The 19,589-nt window shown below is 45.7% G+C and overlaps 1 protein-coding gene across 1 annotated transcript in view; it reads right to left on the bottom strand.

Annotated features, from left to right (window-relative positions):
* Positions 1 to 16,417, bottom strand: part of SMYD5 (SMYD family member 5) — a 115,440-nt gene extending 99,023 nt beyond the window's left edge. The window contains exons 1-2 of the mRNA XM_085642770.1: positions 16,264 to 16,417; positions 5,244 to 5,352 (exon numbers count right to left, since the gene is read on the bottom strand). Of these exons, the coding sequence (XP_085498896.1) occupies positions 5,244 to 5,352; positions 16,264 to 16,353 (199 nt within the window). The 5' untranslated portion in view covers positions 16,354 to 16,417. The remainder of the gene's footprint in view (positions 1 to 5,243; positions 5,353 to 16,263) is intronic.
* Positions 16,418 to 19,589: the final 3,172 nt, after the last annotated feature.

The following is a 19,589-nucleotide window of genomic DNA, read 5'->3' as shown; positions in this document are numbered from 1 at the left end:
CAAACTGCAACTCTCTACTACATCTGCCAGTGGGGAGACATAAATATTGAACAACATTGGACTTAACAAAGAGCTTTGAGGGACTCCAGAAGTTAAAACTAGCGTCTCCGATCAAGCACTGGCCAAAAGACTTGAAATGCCCAATCCTTTTGGAATGATGTTAACCAGGCTAGTGCTGGTTCTTCAAGACCCAGTATTGCCAATCTTTCGATCAGGATGGAGTGGGACACAGTATCAAAGGCTTCGCTAAGATTAAATAAAATAAGCACAGGTATTCCACCCTCGTCCAGTAGTCGTCGAAGATGATCAGTGACTCCCCAGAGGGAGGATTCAGAGCTGTGCCCAACCCTGAAGCCCGACTGCGAAGCATGTAAAACAACTATTGTGAGCCTCCACGTAAGTTGTAAGCAGTCCGTTCACGTTTCTCCGAAATTTTGGAGAAACCATGCAGCAGGGAAATTGGACGAAAGTTCAACCAATTGGTCGGATAAGGATTGTTGTTTCTTTTTTAAAGATCGGAATAGAACCCTCATGTAGAGAGGTGTTAAGGGGATTCACTACCTCCTGTAGCAATTCCTGATCCAAAAAGCAGAGTTTGGAAGGTTTAAGGGGGTACAGCAGAAAGCCCAATTTAAATAACTGTAAGACAGCTGAAAATGTAGAGGAGATCAAAAGGGGGCCACGGCTTCAGATTGGCAGTTAAACCCGGCATGTACATGCTATTATACTCATTTTGGGTGTGGTTCGGTGTACTGCTGGACACAACGCAGTCCGTAGATTGCACTCCACCCTTAAGATGCTTAGACAAATTAATATGAATATCTGCCATCTTTTTGTTGAAAAAAGGGCCAGTTCCTCACACTGAGTCTGAGAAAGTGAGAGTGATGCAGACGTTTTGTAGAGGTCTGAAAGTTCTTTGAGCAAAATTGAAGAGTGCCTTAGGACAGTTTTGAGCATTAGTGATTTTGTCAGAATAAAAAAGTGCTTGTGCTTTCCTACAGAGTCCATGGTACTTTTTTCCCGCTGTTCTATATTTAGCTTTACAATCTTCATAAAAAGCCCTCCTCCAAAGTCTTTCCAGGCCCTTATATCGTTTTTTCTCTAGCTGAGACGTTTCAGCAAACCCGGGAACTTGCAGCTATAATCTGGCAGAGTGTTTAGAAGTAGTCAGTAGAACTACCTCCGGGGAATTTAAGATCCAATTATCTATCAGCCCCTGATCAGTCAGCCATTTGCTTAAGAGCAGGTTTGGTGCACAGCAGTTGCCGGTTCAAGACCAGCACATCCAGTTTTGACCAATTCCTGGACTTAGTAATATGTTTGGGTAGCCCTATCAAATAGCAGTGATCGTAAGAGCAAATGATACTGCTAAATGGTCTGACGAGGGTAACGGTATGGGGGGGGATCTGTAAATAAGCCCTTCAAGTTGGAAAAGATTGGATCCAAGAGGCGGCCGGCCGCAGGAGCAGAGTAACAAAGGGCCAGATTCAAGACACCCAAATCCTTAATAACAGAATTGCCCTGGCTGCATTTGAGATCTTACAAATGGATGTTAAGATATGCGGGCAACATAAAATTGGCAGATTTCAGAATATTTGGGGCCAAAAGGCCCGGGGTAGTGGCACACCAATTCCCAGCATAACCTGGAATCCAACAGATCAAGCCCCTTGATATACTCAATTTGTGTGTAAGGGAGTGAGAAAAGAGCAAGGCCTCGCAAGCGGGTAAGGGTTGTTATTCTGTTTTACAATTACATACATTCTTAAAATAATAATAAAATAAATATACCCTTTCTGTTTCTCTTAACAATAGTCGTTGGGGTGGGGGGGAGGGGGGGGGATGTGAGTGTAGCAATCACATCAGGTGATGATCCATCGTCAAGCCATGTCTCTGTTAGAAACAGGGCATCAGGCTTATGTTCCCATAACAAATTAAGTAGGTGTTGTTGATGCCCAGGAACAGAGCAGCAGTTAATACTAAGAAAGTTTTTTTTTTTAAATCGTGGAACTTCTGCCTAAATGCGTAGTTGTGTCACGATGACCTGCATTACTTGTCACCGAATTGAGACTGTTGTCCAGTGGTTGAAAGGAAAAGTAGCAGCAGTTGCATATTAACGGACTCACCCATAGGTCATAGATCTGGCAGCTCCCAGGACGAGCAGGCCGGAGTACCATACATTGACCAGAAGTATACATAAGCCTATTTGACTGAAAGGGACCAGGTGATGGGCTTGCCTTAGACGGGCCTTTGGCATGCCAGCGGCATGTCTGCACTGCAGGCAGCATTTCAAGGGCTCAGAACTCTAACTGACTCTGCCCCCTGCCTCCCGATTGGCTTACCCTCTACCAATGTGTTTTTCAGAATAGCGCGTCCACAGCTGAAGCAACCATCACAGGAAGAGATATTAAATAAGAGGCAATTTCTCACTTAATAAAGTAAAAAGTGCAAGATTAAAAGCAGTGCAGATTTAAAAACGAAATGGCTGTTCTTATCTCTATTGCAAGCGCGTCCGCATTTTAACATTTGTGACGTGTGACAAAACGACGCAAGATGTACATTAACTAATATGAAGGATTCTACCTGCAAACAGTGTTGCCATTTTGGAAACGTGTTATACACCTATCTCCGAGATATCATGGCTCTGTGTTCTTAGTACAGAATATAGTAATTTTAATAATTAACAACTGGCGTAAGTTGGCATATTAATGTAGGTTGTGGATCTAAATGCTTTATACATGTCATAATGAATAATGCTGACAACACAGAGCTGTGAGTTTTTGAGGATGGTGGTTTCCACCCTTGTAAGATGGCAACAGTGTTTAGCGGTATAGTTTACAAAATTAGTTAGTAGACGTCATGCGTCATTTTGACACACGTCACAAGTGCTTACTTTATAAAAACATAAGTGCCAGAGTCCTCGTCAGAATGCTACTGCAGTTTGCACCACCCATTGCCCCGGACAGTGATGCCAATGACGCTACAAACACACCATCACACTCCTACAAGTGTAACAGTTCAAATTATTCCAGGCCCCCAAAGCTATAAGAATGACTTGGGTGGCAGGTATTAGTTATTTTTAAAGTATATTGAATTAATCAACAACTGTTGCTATGCTCATCTATAAATAAAACAAACAGCGCCACTATATGGCAATCAGTCGAAATTACCAGTGTTTGCATTTAACTGCCGGTGCTGATCAGCGGAAAACACCAGCTCAAATTAAGCACTGTTTGTTGCACACATTAAAATAATACATATGCAGAATGCGATACAAAAGAGAATTCCAGCTTGAGTTGGCACATAACGATGGGTTGTGGGTCTAGATGTATGATACCGATTATAAGAAATCATGTTAGGAACATACAGCCTTCATATCTCAACCGTTTAGAGATAGAATCCTTCACATTAGTTAGTATACGCCACGTTGTTTTGACGCATGTCGAACGCGTTAAAACAATGCATTTGAAGAATGCGATATAACAGAATTTTCTAGCAATTCAGAATGCAGAGTTGTGCCAGAAAACCACGGAAGGGTGCGGTCCCATACACGGCTGGCTGGTGGAGGAACACTTGTTTATGATCTGGTAACAAAATTAAGTTTTCTTTCATCAGATCAGATAGTCTAACACTTGGAGAAAAAAAGATGCAGATAATATGAGAGCATGTGTCTGTATGGGAGTAAATACAAGCAAGTACGTTCAATTACACATGTTTTTGAGTGATTTGCCTTTTGCACAGATATTAGATTTTTTTTAATTGGCAGATTTATGTCAACTGTATAATGATGATAATAAATTGGGAGTTACCTAGAATCAATGCATTTGCTTGAGGTACATATGCAAGAAAACAAGGCGATGATTACATTGAGGCAATATCAACATTTAGGTTTTTCTGATCAGTTTATAGCATATGTTGAATATCGTATGATGTTAAATGATTGTTATATTCCATCTCTTTGTAGAACATGGCTGTATGTCCCGCAGACAAAGGACCATATAGGTCTGAAATGCAATGGGGTTTATGACTCACTGACATATAGATATAAGAATTGAGTGTGACTCAACATTATGGGCAAATCAATTGTGTATGTAGGACCAAAAAGATAAATTGGAAGATGGAAGAATAGTATGAAATAAAGAAAAAACAATGACTGATTATATGGGACACAAAAAAATTGTTAATTTGGTTCAAAGTGCCCATTTCAGGCAACAGTAGTTTGGGCATCTGGCGACTGCACTTGAAAAAGTATACAGCGATTATTTTAAGAAACTTTACATCTTGCCACTTGAAAGCATTTCACAGCTCCTTTAGCAATAGTCTAACAATTTCTTTGTCTCAGATTTCATAAATATTATTTGGATGGAGACTAATTTTTTCTGCTCTCTTACTTTCAGTTCCAACTAATTTGGAATCATAACTTTAGTTGCACAGCTTATTCAGTGACATTAGGAAGAGGTACATAACACGTTAGTGTTATCCTTCCAGGTGAGAATCACAAACCTAATTGCTAGAAAACCAAAAATCTATGAGGAACTGAAATTGGGAGAACATTTTTTTATGTTGAACACATTTTGCAGTTACTAAAAAACTTAAATAACTTAAGGAGTGTTTTTTATTTGTGGCAGTTTACATTTTTTAATTTTTAGAAAAAGGAAACAATGAAGCAAGTCTTGAAGGTTCAGTCTTGGCCTACATTGACATCAAGCTCGCCCTCTGCTACTGTTGTATCATAGGTCTCAACTAGCATGTAATATTTAGCCTCTTTAAATAATGTGTTAAGTACATACCATTAAACAAAGTAACAGTTGCAAGTTATCTAGATGCGCATGTATTCCTGTAGTGTTGTTTGGGTGAGACGGTGTGCCTTTCGTTATATTGCCTGTGTGTTCATGAGCGCATTTAAGTGTTTCTAATATCGGTCTGCAATTGTCTGCAGGTGACTTGCATGTGCTAAAGGTAAAATAAAGAAATGGTCATATGATTGTACCTTTTCTTCTAATCTGACACTGCTCCCTCTCCTGCTGTATCTTCCCTTGCTCTTCTTAGCCCCCCCAAAATCGCATTAGGAGGATACCTCACCACAGTGACATTTTGTTTTTACAAAAACTATTCCTTTCCAGCAATAGTCATTAAACAACAGCTTTCAATCTGAATGCTGAAAGATTCTGCACATAGTATGAATATTTTGTGAGATGACAAGGGATGCGGGTCAAAATGCGTTGAAGAAGGAGATTAATTCACACCTCTGTATCTGTACAGTGCATTCCACAGGAACTGGGCGGACACAAGAGGCTTTTCTTTGAAGATGATTTCTCCCTTCCGTATGTTTCTTGTGGCAAAAAGTCCTTTACCCTGTAAGATAAAAAGGTAAGCCATGAGTGTGAGAGGGCATGCAACACAGTTGCAACAAACCAGGTAAGGGATGCTTATGATATAGAAGAAAGCGGTACAAAAGGGGGTGGTGATGGACGGAGCATCAGAACCAATCAAACACTCACACCCAGTCAACAGATCTGGGTTTGATCCATCACCGTTCTTTAGCCCACCCCCTTTTGTACCGCTTTGTTCGCCATAAGTTGGCAGGGTATGCTCAGACGTGAGTCCCTTGCTCACTTTGCCACTGGATTCAAGCAAGCCTGGCTGAAGACGGCTGAAATGGCAGAAACCGGTCCTAGGAAGCCTGTTTCCGGTCCAGGGAAGGCATGGCGTGGCAGTTCGGGCTGCACTGTTCCCATGAGGTACAGGGTCAGACTGATTTGCATATGGCCATGTCTGAACTGGGGTGGCAGAGTGGGCTAAAGAACGGTGATGGATCAAACCCAGATCTGTTGACTGGGTGTGAGTGTTTGATTCGTTCTGATGCTCCGTCCATCACCACCCCCTTTTGTACCGCTATGATATAGAAGAGGCAGATGCTCCTATTAAGTTGCATTCTAATGAAGTCATAAAGGCAGGATTTAATTAGAAACCTGCTGAAAAGTTAAACAGCCTTTCATCTCCACACCACTGTTTTTATCTTTGCAGACTGCTGTATAGCCGTGCCTAGTAGCATCTGTGGATTCAGGCCAACTGCCAGCACGAAGTGGCCAATTCACACAAACACATTTGGAAGCCTCTGAACTGGTGCTATAGTCTGAACTTGCCACTCATCCCCCAAAAAAGATAGATTACTAGCAAGCTCTATCCTCCAGCTTCCATTTCGTGCCCTTCCTAGAATTCAAATTTACAATGTTCATAAATCCGGCAGTAACCGTCCACAATGCACTCAAAATAGGGTTTTAGTCATGAACCCTGAATTAGACTTCGAATTCCTCAATAAGAAGGTAACTTAAGGCCCTATAAGATTTCGTCTCAGTTCTTCACTACACATTTAAATTATACAACTCATGCAATTGCTAGCTTTATACACTATTTATCACTGAAAATTACTTTAATTGTTAACAACTCACTGCAACCGTAAACACTTTTAAACGTTAAAGTAATGCCATAATTTATATTATGAAGAAATCCTAATTAGAAAGCTCCCAATCCTCAATCTCCCAAAGTAAAGAACATGTGCTTGGGGAGTAGTAATAAGGGGTGAAAACTGATACAACTAGAACATAAAGCATACTATTATAGATTTATAGAGCACGAAGCTACCCAAACAGGGTTTCCCAGCGCTCAGCCCTTCATGGTATACCGACCAGGACTAACACACAAAATTAAAAACGCCAGGTCTTTAGAAGCTTTTGGAAAGCCGAAAATTAACAGCACAACCCCATAGAACCAGGCACGGTGTTCCACAGCTTAGGACCCAAATAGGAGAAGGAGCGGCCCCCATGATAAGTTCTCTTCACTCTGGGAACTGTGAAGAGGTTAGTATTGCACGATTGCAGAAGACAATTCGAATTTGTCTTGTAAGGAGTCACCATAGATCTACAGTAATGGGGACCTGAGTTTGACATAATTTTATGCATGCAGCACCGAGCCTTAAAGTGAATTCACTTCTCGACTGGAAGCCAATGGAGATCTTTAAGAAGCCTGAAGATAGAAGTATAATTAGGAGGGTAAATTAGTATTTGCTGGCCGCATTCTAAACTATCTGGACACATTTAAGTATAGCCTTAAGGATCCCCAAATGAAGAATGTTGCCGTAATCCAGCCTAGAGATAATCAATGCCTGTATATACAACACAGAAAACATATTGGTCGCAAATGTAGGTTAACAACAAGTAACACAGAGTAAGTAATTACAGTGGAAGTGAATGTCAAAGCATCAGAACCAACAGACCACTGATAACTGGGATTCAGAGGAGTAGTCTCTGACAACAGCAGAGACAGTAGCAGCAGGCTTATGTCAAAGTGGCAATAACACTGAAACAGGAGGTATTCCAAATATACTTTGATTTGGGGGTTGGTTCTGACAGATGGCGGAAGGAGTTCTATACCGACGGTGTACTCTGTGAGAAAGCTTGTTTTAGAGCGATTCGTTTCTTGACTGTGAGGGTTTTGAAAAGTAGGTGGTCAGAGTTTTGTAGACTTCTGGATTCTCTCTAAATGATTAGTTATGGGCTAATTAATGTGGCGTTCTGGTAGCAGTTTGTTATGCACTATGCAGGTTAATATTCAAAGGCATTGAGGAGCTATCCTTAGGATGATCAAAACTGGCGTCATTAATTTAATTGGGAGGGGAGGAATTTAAATAAACAAAGGCATTAACCTATATCAATATGAGTTAAAGTCAAAGCTAAGTTGAAGAGTTAGCAACTGTCAAGCTCAGTGGGTTTCATTATGTACTCTACCAGTTCCGAGTGTAATTGTGCAGTGAATATGGTGTTGCTGGGATTCTGCACATATACAGAACTATGTGCAGGAAACCAGGACCTCGGTAGATAGTGGTGTACCAACCTATCCCCTCAAGACCCAAAATCCCCAAAACCAACTGGCAATAGTGTCTCATTCATTCTCAGACTAACAGCGAAGCTACCGATGATTAGACAACCCAGAACATAACACTCCTGACTCTCCCAGGAATCGCGGGAACAAGACAACTCATTCGCTCACTCACTCACTCATACTTGTCCACAATGTGAGTAATCTGAGACGCGGTATCGCCTAAAATGTTTATTTTAACAAACGCGCTCTATGGTACAGTACACGTGCCAATACTAGCAGCAAAATGCATAAACACAATATAGTAAGCATTGTCACAATTCCATAGAATCCAAAGGGGAAATCATTTTATAAAGATATTGGAAAAGGACTACAGTGCCTGACCCCCCTCCCATGGTAAAAAGGAATTTATTATAAAAAGGAATACCTCATACATCAAGGCCTAGATGTGAGGTTTACATCTCAGGACAAGCATAGCTCTTCTCTCAGGAAAGGTGTCTCTCCAAGTGCCTGAACAACATGCTTAGTTTGCAATATTAAAGCATACGATTTTCAGTAGTGCAGCTGCGCATCATGCTATGTCTAGGTGGCGGGACTGACCAGAACAGAATAACAAGGGGCATTGTTGATCGACCTTGTACATCGTGTGCAGACTAAACCTCAGAGCACAGTAGAGAACGCGAAAGGTAGACCGTTATCATCTGAAAGGAGCACAAACACAGCCTTTCAAAATAAATGTGTGCAGTGTTGTGCACAAAAGCAGCCTCATGGCAGAGAAGCTCACACTAACTTAGCAGCCTCATGGCAGAGAAGCTCACGCTAACTTAGCAGCCTCATGGCAGAGAAGCTCACGCTAACTTAGCAATGTTGACAATGAACCCACCATCTATACTACAATGGAGCTACGGTGACTACCTACTTCAGGTCTCTACAGACAATATTTCCAGTCCTGAACATTTGTATAATAGCCTATTGCATTGTGTGAGTTGTACTTTGGGTTGCTTCTATTGAACTTATTAGACTAACACACTTGAAATCAATGATTTTTAGGTGAAATTTTCAGGAGTGGAAACCAGCGGTGGCTTCTTCGCTATGGCAGAGGAGCGTCGCCCCCTCTGCCAGCAGCAGCTGCAAAACTTGAAATAAAACGATAATAAAGCTAGTTTATTATTGTTTTATTATTCGCCATGCCATGGAGTCCTGGGAGCGGGCCCAGGGAATGATAGACAGGGGGAGTGGTAGGTGCTCTGTTCTCAGTGTGCATGATGGTTTGGCCGGCCGTCTCAGGCCGGCCAAAAACTGTCATACGCACTGAAGCTCTCTCAAACCCAGCTCCATTGCCGGGTTAGTGAGAGCAGGCACAGGCTCACAGTCTCTCTGGGAGCGCAAATTGAGGGAGCTCAGGCCAACCCTGACGCTTCTCTCATGCTGTAAGAGCAGCGTCAGGATTGGCGGCCGCAGAGGAGTCTGGGTACCCGTGCCTGCAGTGCAGCCTGAAGCGCGGCGATGCGGAGGGATTCAGGTAAAAAAAAAAATATTATGCTGTTTGACCAACCTCCCTTCCCTACCCCCGCCACTTTGCCCGGACACCAGCCGCGACTGCCTGATAGGGTGTCCGCAATGACCTGGAGTTATGTGGTCACTCTACATGCATGTGAACAGTTCTAGCTGCATCACCTTCCCTTTCCCACTTACTATTTCAGAATCAATTGGAGAATAATGTGCATAATCATCACTCATTTTGGAAACTAAACATTTCCATGTGTATTCGTATATACAATAAAAGATTAAGAAGTTCAAGACACCCTAGAATTTCATCTTAATTCATTATCAAAAATGCTTGCTCTAAAGGAATGAATAACATATTGCTGCATAAAAAACATGGTACAGTTTATCTTCAGGTCTTAAATCACACCAAACAACGACGTTGGCTTTATACAGAGCTGATCATAAAGTCCTCAATTCATGCACAGCAATCTTCCCTCATACTACAAGAAGTTACATATAGAATATGCACTACAAATATGTAAAAACTCTGGGGGGGGTTTTTTAAACACAGAAAGGCCCCTTTCTTGTCTTACATTCACTAATTTCAAAATGATGGGCTATAACCACACGATTCGTAGCTTTGCTGTAACAGACAGGTAAAAGGAACAAGCATTTACAATGCAGTGGTCTCGGCATTGTTAAAGTTAGAGCTATTGGCATTGCTCATGACATTATTTTTGTTTATGTTTTTAAAACATTTAAAGAAACGGCATTGTTATTTACAATGTCAATAGCTTAATCACTCTCAAATGCAAGATCTATTGCATTTGCACCCACACACAGAGCCACAGACCCAAAGCCACCCACACACCCAAAGCCACCCACACACCCAAAGCCACCCACATAGAGCAACCCACACACAAATAGAGCCACCCATAGAGCCACCCACAGAGCCACCTACACACACACACACAGAGTTACCCACACACAGACAGACCCACCACGCATAGAGCCACCTACAAAAAAAACCACCCACCCACACAGAGCCACCCACACAGAGCCACCCACACACACACAGAGCCACCCACACACACAACCACCCACACACACACACACAGAGCCACCCCCACACAGAGCTACATGGTGTGAGGTGAGGGTAGGAGGGGGGCTGGGGGATCGGTGGGTCGGGGGAGGGGGGCCGTTTAGCAGGGTGGCATAAAGGTGCGGACAGCTGCAGGGCCACGGTGGTGCATAAGAGCCGGGAGGGCGAGGGTGAAGCGCTCTCTGGGAAGGGATGAGGGTCGCGGTACAGGGAGCAATGCTGGAGAGGGCGGGGGTGGTTGCACTTGGTGATAGCTGAGCTGCAGACTGCTGCTGCACCCCGGCTTTGCCCATTGCATAGGGGACCCATGCGGCCTTTAGCGGGGGGGGGTCGGTCGCGGTGGTGCTCAGGAGCAACAGGGGGAAGACCTGGGGGTAGGCAGGAGTTGCGTGGTATTGATCCCGAAGCCTTTCGTCCTTCAGAGGCCGGTTGGGTGGGTCACAGTTCAGCGGGGCGCCCGGGAGCCATTGGGCGGGGGGGGGGGGGGGGGGGGGGGTTGGTGATGGCTGGGAGGGGCCAAGGAGTGTATGGTAATGGAGGAGGCGGGAAGGGCCGAAGGAGACCAGTGCAAGTGGCGCCGATCAGACTGTCACCCAATGCCAGCCAAATGGGAAATGATTTAGCATTTTGTGGATGTAAAATGCATCACTTTGGAGAGCTATTGAGTGTCGTCGAAATGCACAGCCAAAACAAATGTAAAGAGATGTTGGGTTTACTACTCGGTCTTCTTCCATGTGCACCTACATTATTTTTGTACCACACGGTTTCTCACGAAAAGAATGAACATAAAGAGATGTAATATGTCCGAAGTTGGTGATAGCCTGATCAGCCCCAAAGCCCTTGATGACGTGTACCTAGCACCTAACACAACCCCATCGGTGAGCGCACTGTGTAAGGACTCCACACATAAAATTACGTGCACATCAGCCACCTCGTTTCTGATCACCACAAGCCTCAAGAGTGTGAAGCCTCTACAGTCACTGCATCCTAAACCCTCCACCCATGCATTACCTAGACCAACATACTTCCTCTCCCATTCATCTGTCTGTGTGCTCTATCACAGTCACCAAGTATCCCGGGAAACTGTCTCACGGCCACTAAGTCCCTTTGTAACATCAAAACAAGCCCCCCCCTTGCTCCAGACCACTGTTTGCTGACGTGTCGTTTTAAGCCATGCTAGCGTCGCTCCCAACTCCAGGGTAGGGTATTTGTGGAGCCAGGGTAGGGAAAGGGGCATCTGTGGAGCCAGGGTAGGGTATTTGTGGAGCCAGGGTAGGGAAAGGGGCCTCTGTGCAGTCAGTTCTCTGTTGGACCGGTCAGAGGGATGGTGCCTCCTAGAGATAGAGGCATGGCACAGGTCACTCACAGAGACAGAGGCAGGCTGTGCCGGAGTCCATTCATTGAATGGTATCCGGCAGCACCAGGACCCCTCCCATCCTCCCCGCACTCACTTGTCCTTCTCGGTGCCGAAGATGGAGGCCAGGTACTCCGCCATCTTCCTCCGCCCGCCCGGACAACTAGAGCACTCCAGGCGGCGCCGCGCGATCAGCGTGTCATCAACGGCGGCCCGTGCGCAGGGTCAGCGCGAATCGTGTACGTCACAAAGGGCAGCGGGTGAGTACGTCAGAGGAGCGCACCCGGGAGCCGGCGATGTCACGAGGGGGCGGGAGCAGCTACGCATTGCCAGGAGCAAGAGTCTTGCCGAGGTAAGTTCAGCGACACAGAAGACCGACAAGGCACCAAGGAGGAAGCTGCCCACGCCTCACTTACTTATCAATGCGCTTTTATAGCGCCCACGCGGACCTTACCCAGAGGTGCTATGGCGCTTTAAAAAAGAAATGTGTTACATTGTATTACTCAAGTATATATCGGGGCAGTTACGATACATAAAGAGTATTGAAGCACACCAGCCATGGTTTCAGTGTATGAGTTCCACTTCCTCCTGAGTAAATCAAAGCAATGATTAGTATGTGCGTGCCTGTGGGTTTTCATTTTATCGATCTGTCAGTGTGGAGGTCTATCTCAGATTGTCACCCATATAGAACATGCCAGGGCTCAAGCCCTAAACAAGCATTAACAAGCACACCACTGCCTAAGCACACCACTGCCTTTCTCCGAGGCGAAGCAGAAATGCCTCGGAGAAAGGCAGCGGCGGTTTCGCATTCGGGGGCGTGCTTTTCTTTTCTCTCCTCTTGCCATTGGCTGGAGGAGATAATTCGAAAAGTAGCAAAAAACACGCCCCCGAATCCGAAAAGGACGGGGCCTGTTCGGAGAGACAAACCTCTTCTCCAATGGCTGGCCAGCATTCAAGAGGCCAGCCAATGGAGAAGAGGGGCGGGTTCAAGCCCCTCTTCTCCAAGTCATTAAATCTCGCGAGCGAGACTGCGCAAGCGCAGCCTTTGCTAGCCGAGACCTAAAAAGCATCTCATCTTCACTCTGACCCCAGCTGTACAAACAATACTTAGAATTTGCTCAAGACTGTCTCAAAGTAAAACTGACCACAGGAAGGACCTAAGCGAAATTTAATTTAAAGGTTTTCCATCGCTAAGGATTTCACTTTACACAACTATTCCTCTTTTCCTAGAAAGTTTTTGTAACAAAGAGCCAAGAGAGGATTTTTACATTACATGTAATACTTCTATCATCATTCTTAATTGCCATAATGCTTTCCATGGTTGTCAAGGTTGAAGCAGCCGTCAACTCATTAAGTACTGTGTGTATTAATATTTTACATATATGGTTAACTCATGCGAGCCTTAACACACCATCCAAGCTGAGAAGGCCTTCAAAGGATCGTCAATAAAGAGAGACATGTGGTTTGTCCAAAATTTTTGACAAACGCCGAAGAATGTTAAACTAATTTTCACTGTCTCTTTGAGCCGCTGTTGTGTGCCTTAAATAACAACCAGCTTAAGATTTTCAGTGAACGCAGGACCACGTATTACTGTGCAAGTTTTTATTGTGAACACTGTTCACAGATTACTATATTTTTACAATCTTTAAGTATTCGGTTACAATCGATGTCCACATTCTCTTTTGAACAATGCTCCATACGTTACTATGTGGACCACAGTTTTTGACACACAGTTTTCAAGAGGTAACTGTACACTTCCCTTATATAAGTGTGTATTGCCCTATGCATTATTATGAACTGCAATTATTTTCCAATATTTCTGTGCATCTGTTCGAAACTTCTGGTGTATTTCAAAGGCACAAACCACAGAAGTAGTGACCAGGAGCTGTGAAAAAAAGGGCAAACAAGCGTCTACAACTGCAATAGATTTCACAATTTCCAATTCCATCACCAAAACTCAAGACATTTGTCTTGAGTTTTGGAAAGGTTAGCTAAGGATTCAAACTAATAGGTCCTCTTGGACTGGCTCTTTTCTGCATTGTCTGAACTTTAATGTTTTCAAAATGATTTACATTTGTTCCTTGGCTTCCTCTTACTATGGCTGGTCACAATAAATCTGGGATTACCTCTACTGTGCCTGGGCCAGCATATTTCCAGACATTACCATCATTGAAGCTGGGATAACATTTTACCAGAATGTATTTGGGGAGTGGTGGGACAAGGGCATCAAGGAGGGACGTGTACAAAATGAGAGACGGGTCAGGGGTGAATCAGCAGCCATCAGGTGCTGTGGGGAGGTGAGAGGAGAGGTTCACTGTAGAGAGACAGTGCTGTACAAGTACTCCTTGCTATGCCAGTCAAAGGATACACTTTTTACCTTGCATAGCAATGGGTAGTGCAGTATGCCAAGCGAAGTACTGAATGTCCATTTTTCCATTCCTCAACAACAGTTTCCTCTTCAGTTCGCTGCTGCGTAGTTAAATTTAATCGAAACCTAAAAAGGTTACCTCAAGGGCATACTTGTAATGCTTGTTTAGGGGAATGTAGTTATGCTTTGAGCGCCAGGACACCCTTCCGGGGGATAGTGTGCTCTACAAATTTGCATAATATTACATGAGTAAAATTAGAATAATGTGCCAATTGGCCTTCTTTTGCCTAGCCACAGATGAGCAAAAAGACAAAAGTGATCCTGTTGTTATAGTATAATTACCTATAAAGGTGCTTGTCTGGAAATCACTTCAGTCTTCTCTTTATTCTGTCATAAGATAACATGTCTATAAAATGCATGTTCACCCCTTGGGGCATATTGGAACTCAATAGCAAATGTTTATTGTTACCAAGCCCAATGGTAATTATTCTATCGACCTGGGAAGACTGAAAGGCTGAGCTGCCCCACCAGAATTTGAACATATGACCCTGAGATCAAACACATGTCGCTGGAATGGATGCATTTGTCCACCGACCCACCAGAGCCGGCATCACTAAGATGAAGTTCAACAATACGAAAACAGCTCCATAGACTGCCTTTATTGCTAGGAACCATGTCTGCGCATGAATTCTTGCATGCAACACAACGTTTAAATTAAGATAGTCTATTGCAACTTTCTTTCTACAATTTCCAAAGGGATAACAAAAAAATCCTTAGCAATTTGATTAACGTTTTTAGTTAGCCAAGTCAAGACCTATTTTTAAATGAATAGGTGGTTAGGTTGTAGGTGATCGCTCTAGTTCAAGACATTTAGAAATGATTCATAGACTTGTTTTTAAAAGTTTCATGTAGGGTAAACTCGAACAGAGCGCCAATTACATTACACAAGGACACAGTATTTTGTTTTTTTCAGGCACGGTGAGATTAAGTAATTTGCCCACATCACCGGATGCTGAGCTGACGCCGAGACTCGAACCTGGTTACTAAGTTCCAAAGTCAGCACCTCTGACCGTTACGCCACAGACATGACTTTGAAAGTCAAAAATAGACTATTAGTAAATGTCCGTGTATGTGGAGTCGATGTCTTGCTTCATGATATTTGTGATAATCAAAATTCCGTACTTCAAGCACACATTGTGTAGGTGGTGCAGTCACAATCCTATCGTGAGTGCATGTTGATTCAATGTTTTTGCATTTTCTTACGCATTGGTTTCTACACAGCAGTCTCTTTAGCATGGTATTTTGTGCAGCACAATTTATCTATGTGAAAGATTGTAAAGATATGTCAATTCCCCATGCGACATTTTAAAATACATTCAACACTGAAGAGTGAATTACCAAGTAGAAAATTATATAAATTGCTCAAAACAGCACACTGTTATCCATTCTTTTGAAATGCATAGAGGTGCAGGCAGGGTACAGCACACAGCCCTTGTAAGAATAGTGACAAGCCCTCACCTTGGCGATATCAGCTTAAAGCTTGATGATGCCCAGTCAGTGGAAAGCTGAGAAGACTAAATCGCTTTCCAATTATGTGTGGATAGTTAAGTGAGACTCTTAAAATGACAGTAAAGGGGGTAAATCTGTGCACCAGACAACAATATTTACAAAAGATTGATCTAACACGTCTTAAAGAACCCTGAGTCGTGGCTTTCTGTCTCCTTTCGGTTATCAGGGAACTCGTTTAGAGCTGCGAGTACTACAGAGAAGCCGTATAGGAGGTGGGTGGCAGTCAGTCATCAGCATTTCCCTTGAAAGTAGGGGAAGCTCAACGTGCACCCAATCTTACGAACAAACGTCACGGAGACTTATTTGATGTGGCGCGGGTCTTATCTGCTGCCTAAGCAACATAAAGTCTTATGCGGCGAGCACCACTGAGCCCATTATTGAGGAACGAGAACAGCAGCATAAATGACACCGGCACTGGAGAAGGAAGACAAGAGAGCCTCTTTCCCACTAACGGGTTAGCAGCACTAAACTCTCAGCCACGGAGACCTCCGCCTCTTCAACCTTTACCTTGACGCTGTTGATGAACCGCACCTCTACAGCGCCACCACCCGCCGGGGGCACAGACAGCCAGAACATGTCAGTCGTGGAGGCCGCCATCTTGGTATGACCTCTGACCTTCCAACCCTTCCCGGCGAAAGCACGTGGAGCGGCGAGGAAGAGAAAGGACTACACCAGGGCTGACTATTAGTGACCTCGCGGCCATCTTCAAATAGCATAACTGAGGTTTACAGCTGAACAGGTTGCTCAAAAAAAAGATCATTTGTTTCGACAAAGCAAAGAAATGGACATATAAGACGTGCGGCATAATTTAGCTAAGCATGTTAAGAACTCTTTTGTAAGTTTTGATTATAACTAAATAGTTGTTTACATTTCCTGAGATTACTCCTTTTCCTCTCAGAAAACACGTGAGCACCTAAAATGCGAAGCGTTTCAATAAACCGGCCTATTAACTGGCTTTGTCCAATTCGCCAATATTGGACGATGTCCATCAAGACTTTCCGCCAGCGGCAGGACGCCTCTAGATATTAGCTGAAATTAGCTGTTTCAGCACCAGAAGACACGTCCACTAACGCGTCACAGCAATGTCTCGTGTGTGTTTGTCTGCGTGGCGCCAGAGTTGAATGTTCTGCAGCAGCCGCCGTTGTAGGCACACTGCCCATTGTCACGCGATCCCTTTGTCAGTGTCAGAACCTTGTAGTATTACACTTGTGCAAGTACATGGTTTGTCAAACTGTCCTGCCTAATACCACGCTTCAGGGGTTAGCGTTGGACTATCGCATTTTCAATCGATCAGGGGTTTATAGAGCGCGCTACTCACCCGTGAGGGTCTCGGAGCGCGGAGGGGGGGGGGGGGGGGCAGCTCCAGATCATTCCAAGCGCCAGGTCTTGAGGTTCTTCCTGAACGTGTGCAGGGTCGGGGAGCGTCTGATGTCAACATGGAGCTCGTTCTAGATCTTGGCCGGGATGTAGGGGAAGGCTCTCCCGCCTGCTCTGTTTCTGCGGATGCGGGGGGCCTGTGTGGATAATCTCTCATTGAGGTATTTGGGTCCGGAGTTGTTGAGGGATTTGTAGGCGTGGGTGAGGAGTTTGAAGGTGATCCTCTTCTCGACGGGGAGCCAGATGTTGGGTCATGTGTTCGTGGCACGGTGTCCCGAGGACGAGTCTGGCTGCGGCGTTCTGGATGGTTGGAGTTTGTGTAGGAGGGTTCTGTTGATTCCGGCGTATAGGGCGTTGCCGTAATCCAGTCTGCTGGTTATAAGAGCGTGGGTGACGGTCTTTCTGCAGTCAGGGGGGATCCATTTGAAGGTCTTACGGAGGGTGCGCAGGCAGTTTTAACTGGTGGAGGCGACGGCGTTGATCTAGTGGTTCATGGAGAGGGAGGAGTCGAGGATGATACCGAGGTTTCGTGCGTGGTCTATAGGAGTGGGTGGATTCCCAAGGGCGGTGAGCCCACCAGGTTTTGTGCCAGGCGGAGGTGCAGGGTCTGAGGATGAGGACCTTGGTTTTCTCTGAGTTGAGCTTCAAGCAGCTGTTTTTCATCCAGGTTAGCACGTTCTTCATTCCTTCCTGGAAACTGAGTCTGGTGCCTTCGGGATTTTTCGTGAGTGAGAGGATGAGCTGGGTGTCGGCGTAGGATACGATGCTGAGCCCATGCTGTCTGACAACGGCGGCGAGGGGGGCCATGTAGATGTTGAAGAGCATGGGGCTGAGTGATGATCCCTGGGGTACTCCGCAGTTGGTATCTGTGGGTTCAGAGAGGAAGGGAGGGAGTCTGATCCTCTGGGTTTGGCCGGAGAGAAAGGATTGGATCCAGTCCAGGGCGGCTCCATGTATTCCTGCGTTTTGGAGTCTGGCTGCGAGCGTGCAATGTGAAACGGTGTCGAAGGCTGCGGAGAGGTCAAGAAGCATGAGGGCCGCGGTGTGTCCTAGGTCGAGTAGCATGCGGATGTCGTCAGTGGTGGCGAGGAGGGCGGTCTCGGTGCTGTGGTTGCTGTGGATTTCATACTGGGAGGCGTCCAGGATGGCGTTCTCTTCTATGAAGGCGGTCAGTTGGGCGTTAGCGAGTCTCTCGGTGACTTTGGCCGCGAAGGGGAGGAGAGAGATGGGCCGGTAGTTTTTCAGGTCTGTAGGGTCGGCCGTGGGCTTCTTGAGGAGGGGTTTAACCTCCGCCCGCTTCCAGACGTCTATGAAGATGCCGGACCTGAAGGAGGCATTGATGGTTCGTTGTAGTTCGGGTGCGATGGCTGCGGCTGCCCTGTGGAATATGTGCGGTGGACAATCAATCAATCATAACATTTGTAAAGCGCACTACCTACCCGTGAGGGTCTCAAGGCGCTGGGGGGGGGGCTGCTACTGGTCGAAGAGTCAGGTCTTGAGGAGTCTTCTGAAGGCCAGCAGGTCCTGGGTCTGCCGGAGCGTGTTCCAGGTTTTGGCGGCGAGGTAGGAGAAGGATCTGCCGCCGGCGGTGGTTTTCCGAATGCGTGGTACTGTGGCGAGGGCGAGGCTGGCAGGGCGGAGGCTGCGGGCGGGGGTGTAGAAGCTGAGTCGGTTGTTTAGGTATGCTGGACCGGCGTTGTGTATGGCCTTGTGTGCGCGGATGAGGAGTTTGAAGGTGATCCTCGTGTCGACAGGGAGCCAGTGTAGGCCTCTTAGGTGGGGTGCCATGTGGCTGCGTCGGGGGACGTCGAGGATCAGTCGTGCTGAGGCGTTCTGGATGCGTTGCAGCCGTCTTAGGAGCATGGTTGTTGTTCCTGCGTAGAGGGCGTTCCCGTAGTCCAGTCTGCTGGTGACGAGGGCCTGGGTGACGGTTTTCCTTGTGTCGGAGGGGATCCATTTGAAGATCCTGCGGAGCATTCGGAGGGTGTTGAAGTAGGACGCGGAGACGGCGTTGACTTGCTTGGTCATGGAGAGGGCGGAGTCGAGGATGATCCCCAGCTTGCGTACGTGGTCGGTGGGTTCTGGGGCTGTTCCTAGCGATGTAGGCCACCAGGAGTCGTCCCAGGCTGATGGGGTGGGGCCGAGGATGAGGACCTCTGTTTTGTCTGAGTTCAGCTTCAGCCTGCTGTCCTTCATCCATTCAGCGACGGCCTTCATGCCTCTGTGGAGGTTGTCTTTGGCGGTGTGGGGGTCTTCGTGAGGGATATGATCAGCTGGGTGTTGTCGGCGTAGGAGATGATGTTGAGGCTGTGTTGTCGTGCGACGTGGGTGAGTGGAGCCATGTAGATATTGAACAGCGTCAGGCTGAGGGAGGATCCCTGTGGAACGCCGCAGATGATCTCGGTGGTCTTGGAGCGGAAGGGTGGGAGGAGGACGCTCTGGGTTATGCCGGAGAG

This window comes from Triturus cristatus, chromosome 2_2 (assembly GCF_964204655.1).
Source record: "Triturus cristatus chromosome 2_2, aTriCri1.1, whole genome shotgun sequence".
In the NCBI taxonomy this organism is placed as follows: Eukaryota; Metazoa; Chordata; class Amphibia; order Caudata; family Salamandridae; genus Triturus; species Triturus cristatus.
The sequence above is the reverse complement of the archived record's forward strand: the minus strand, read 5'-3'. Positions and strand labels throughout refer to the sequence as shown.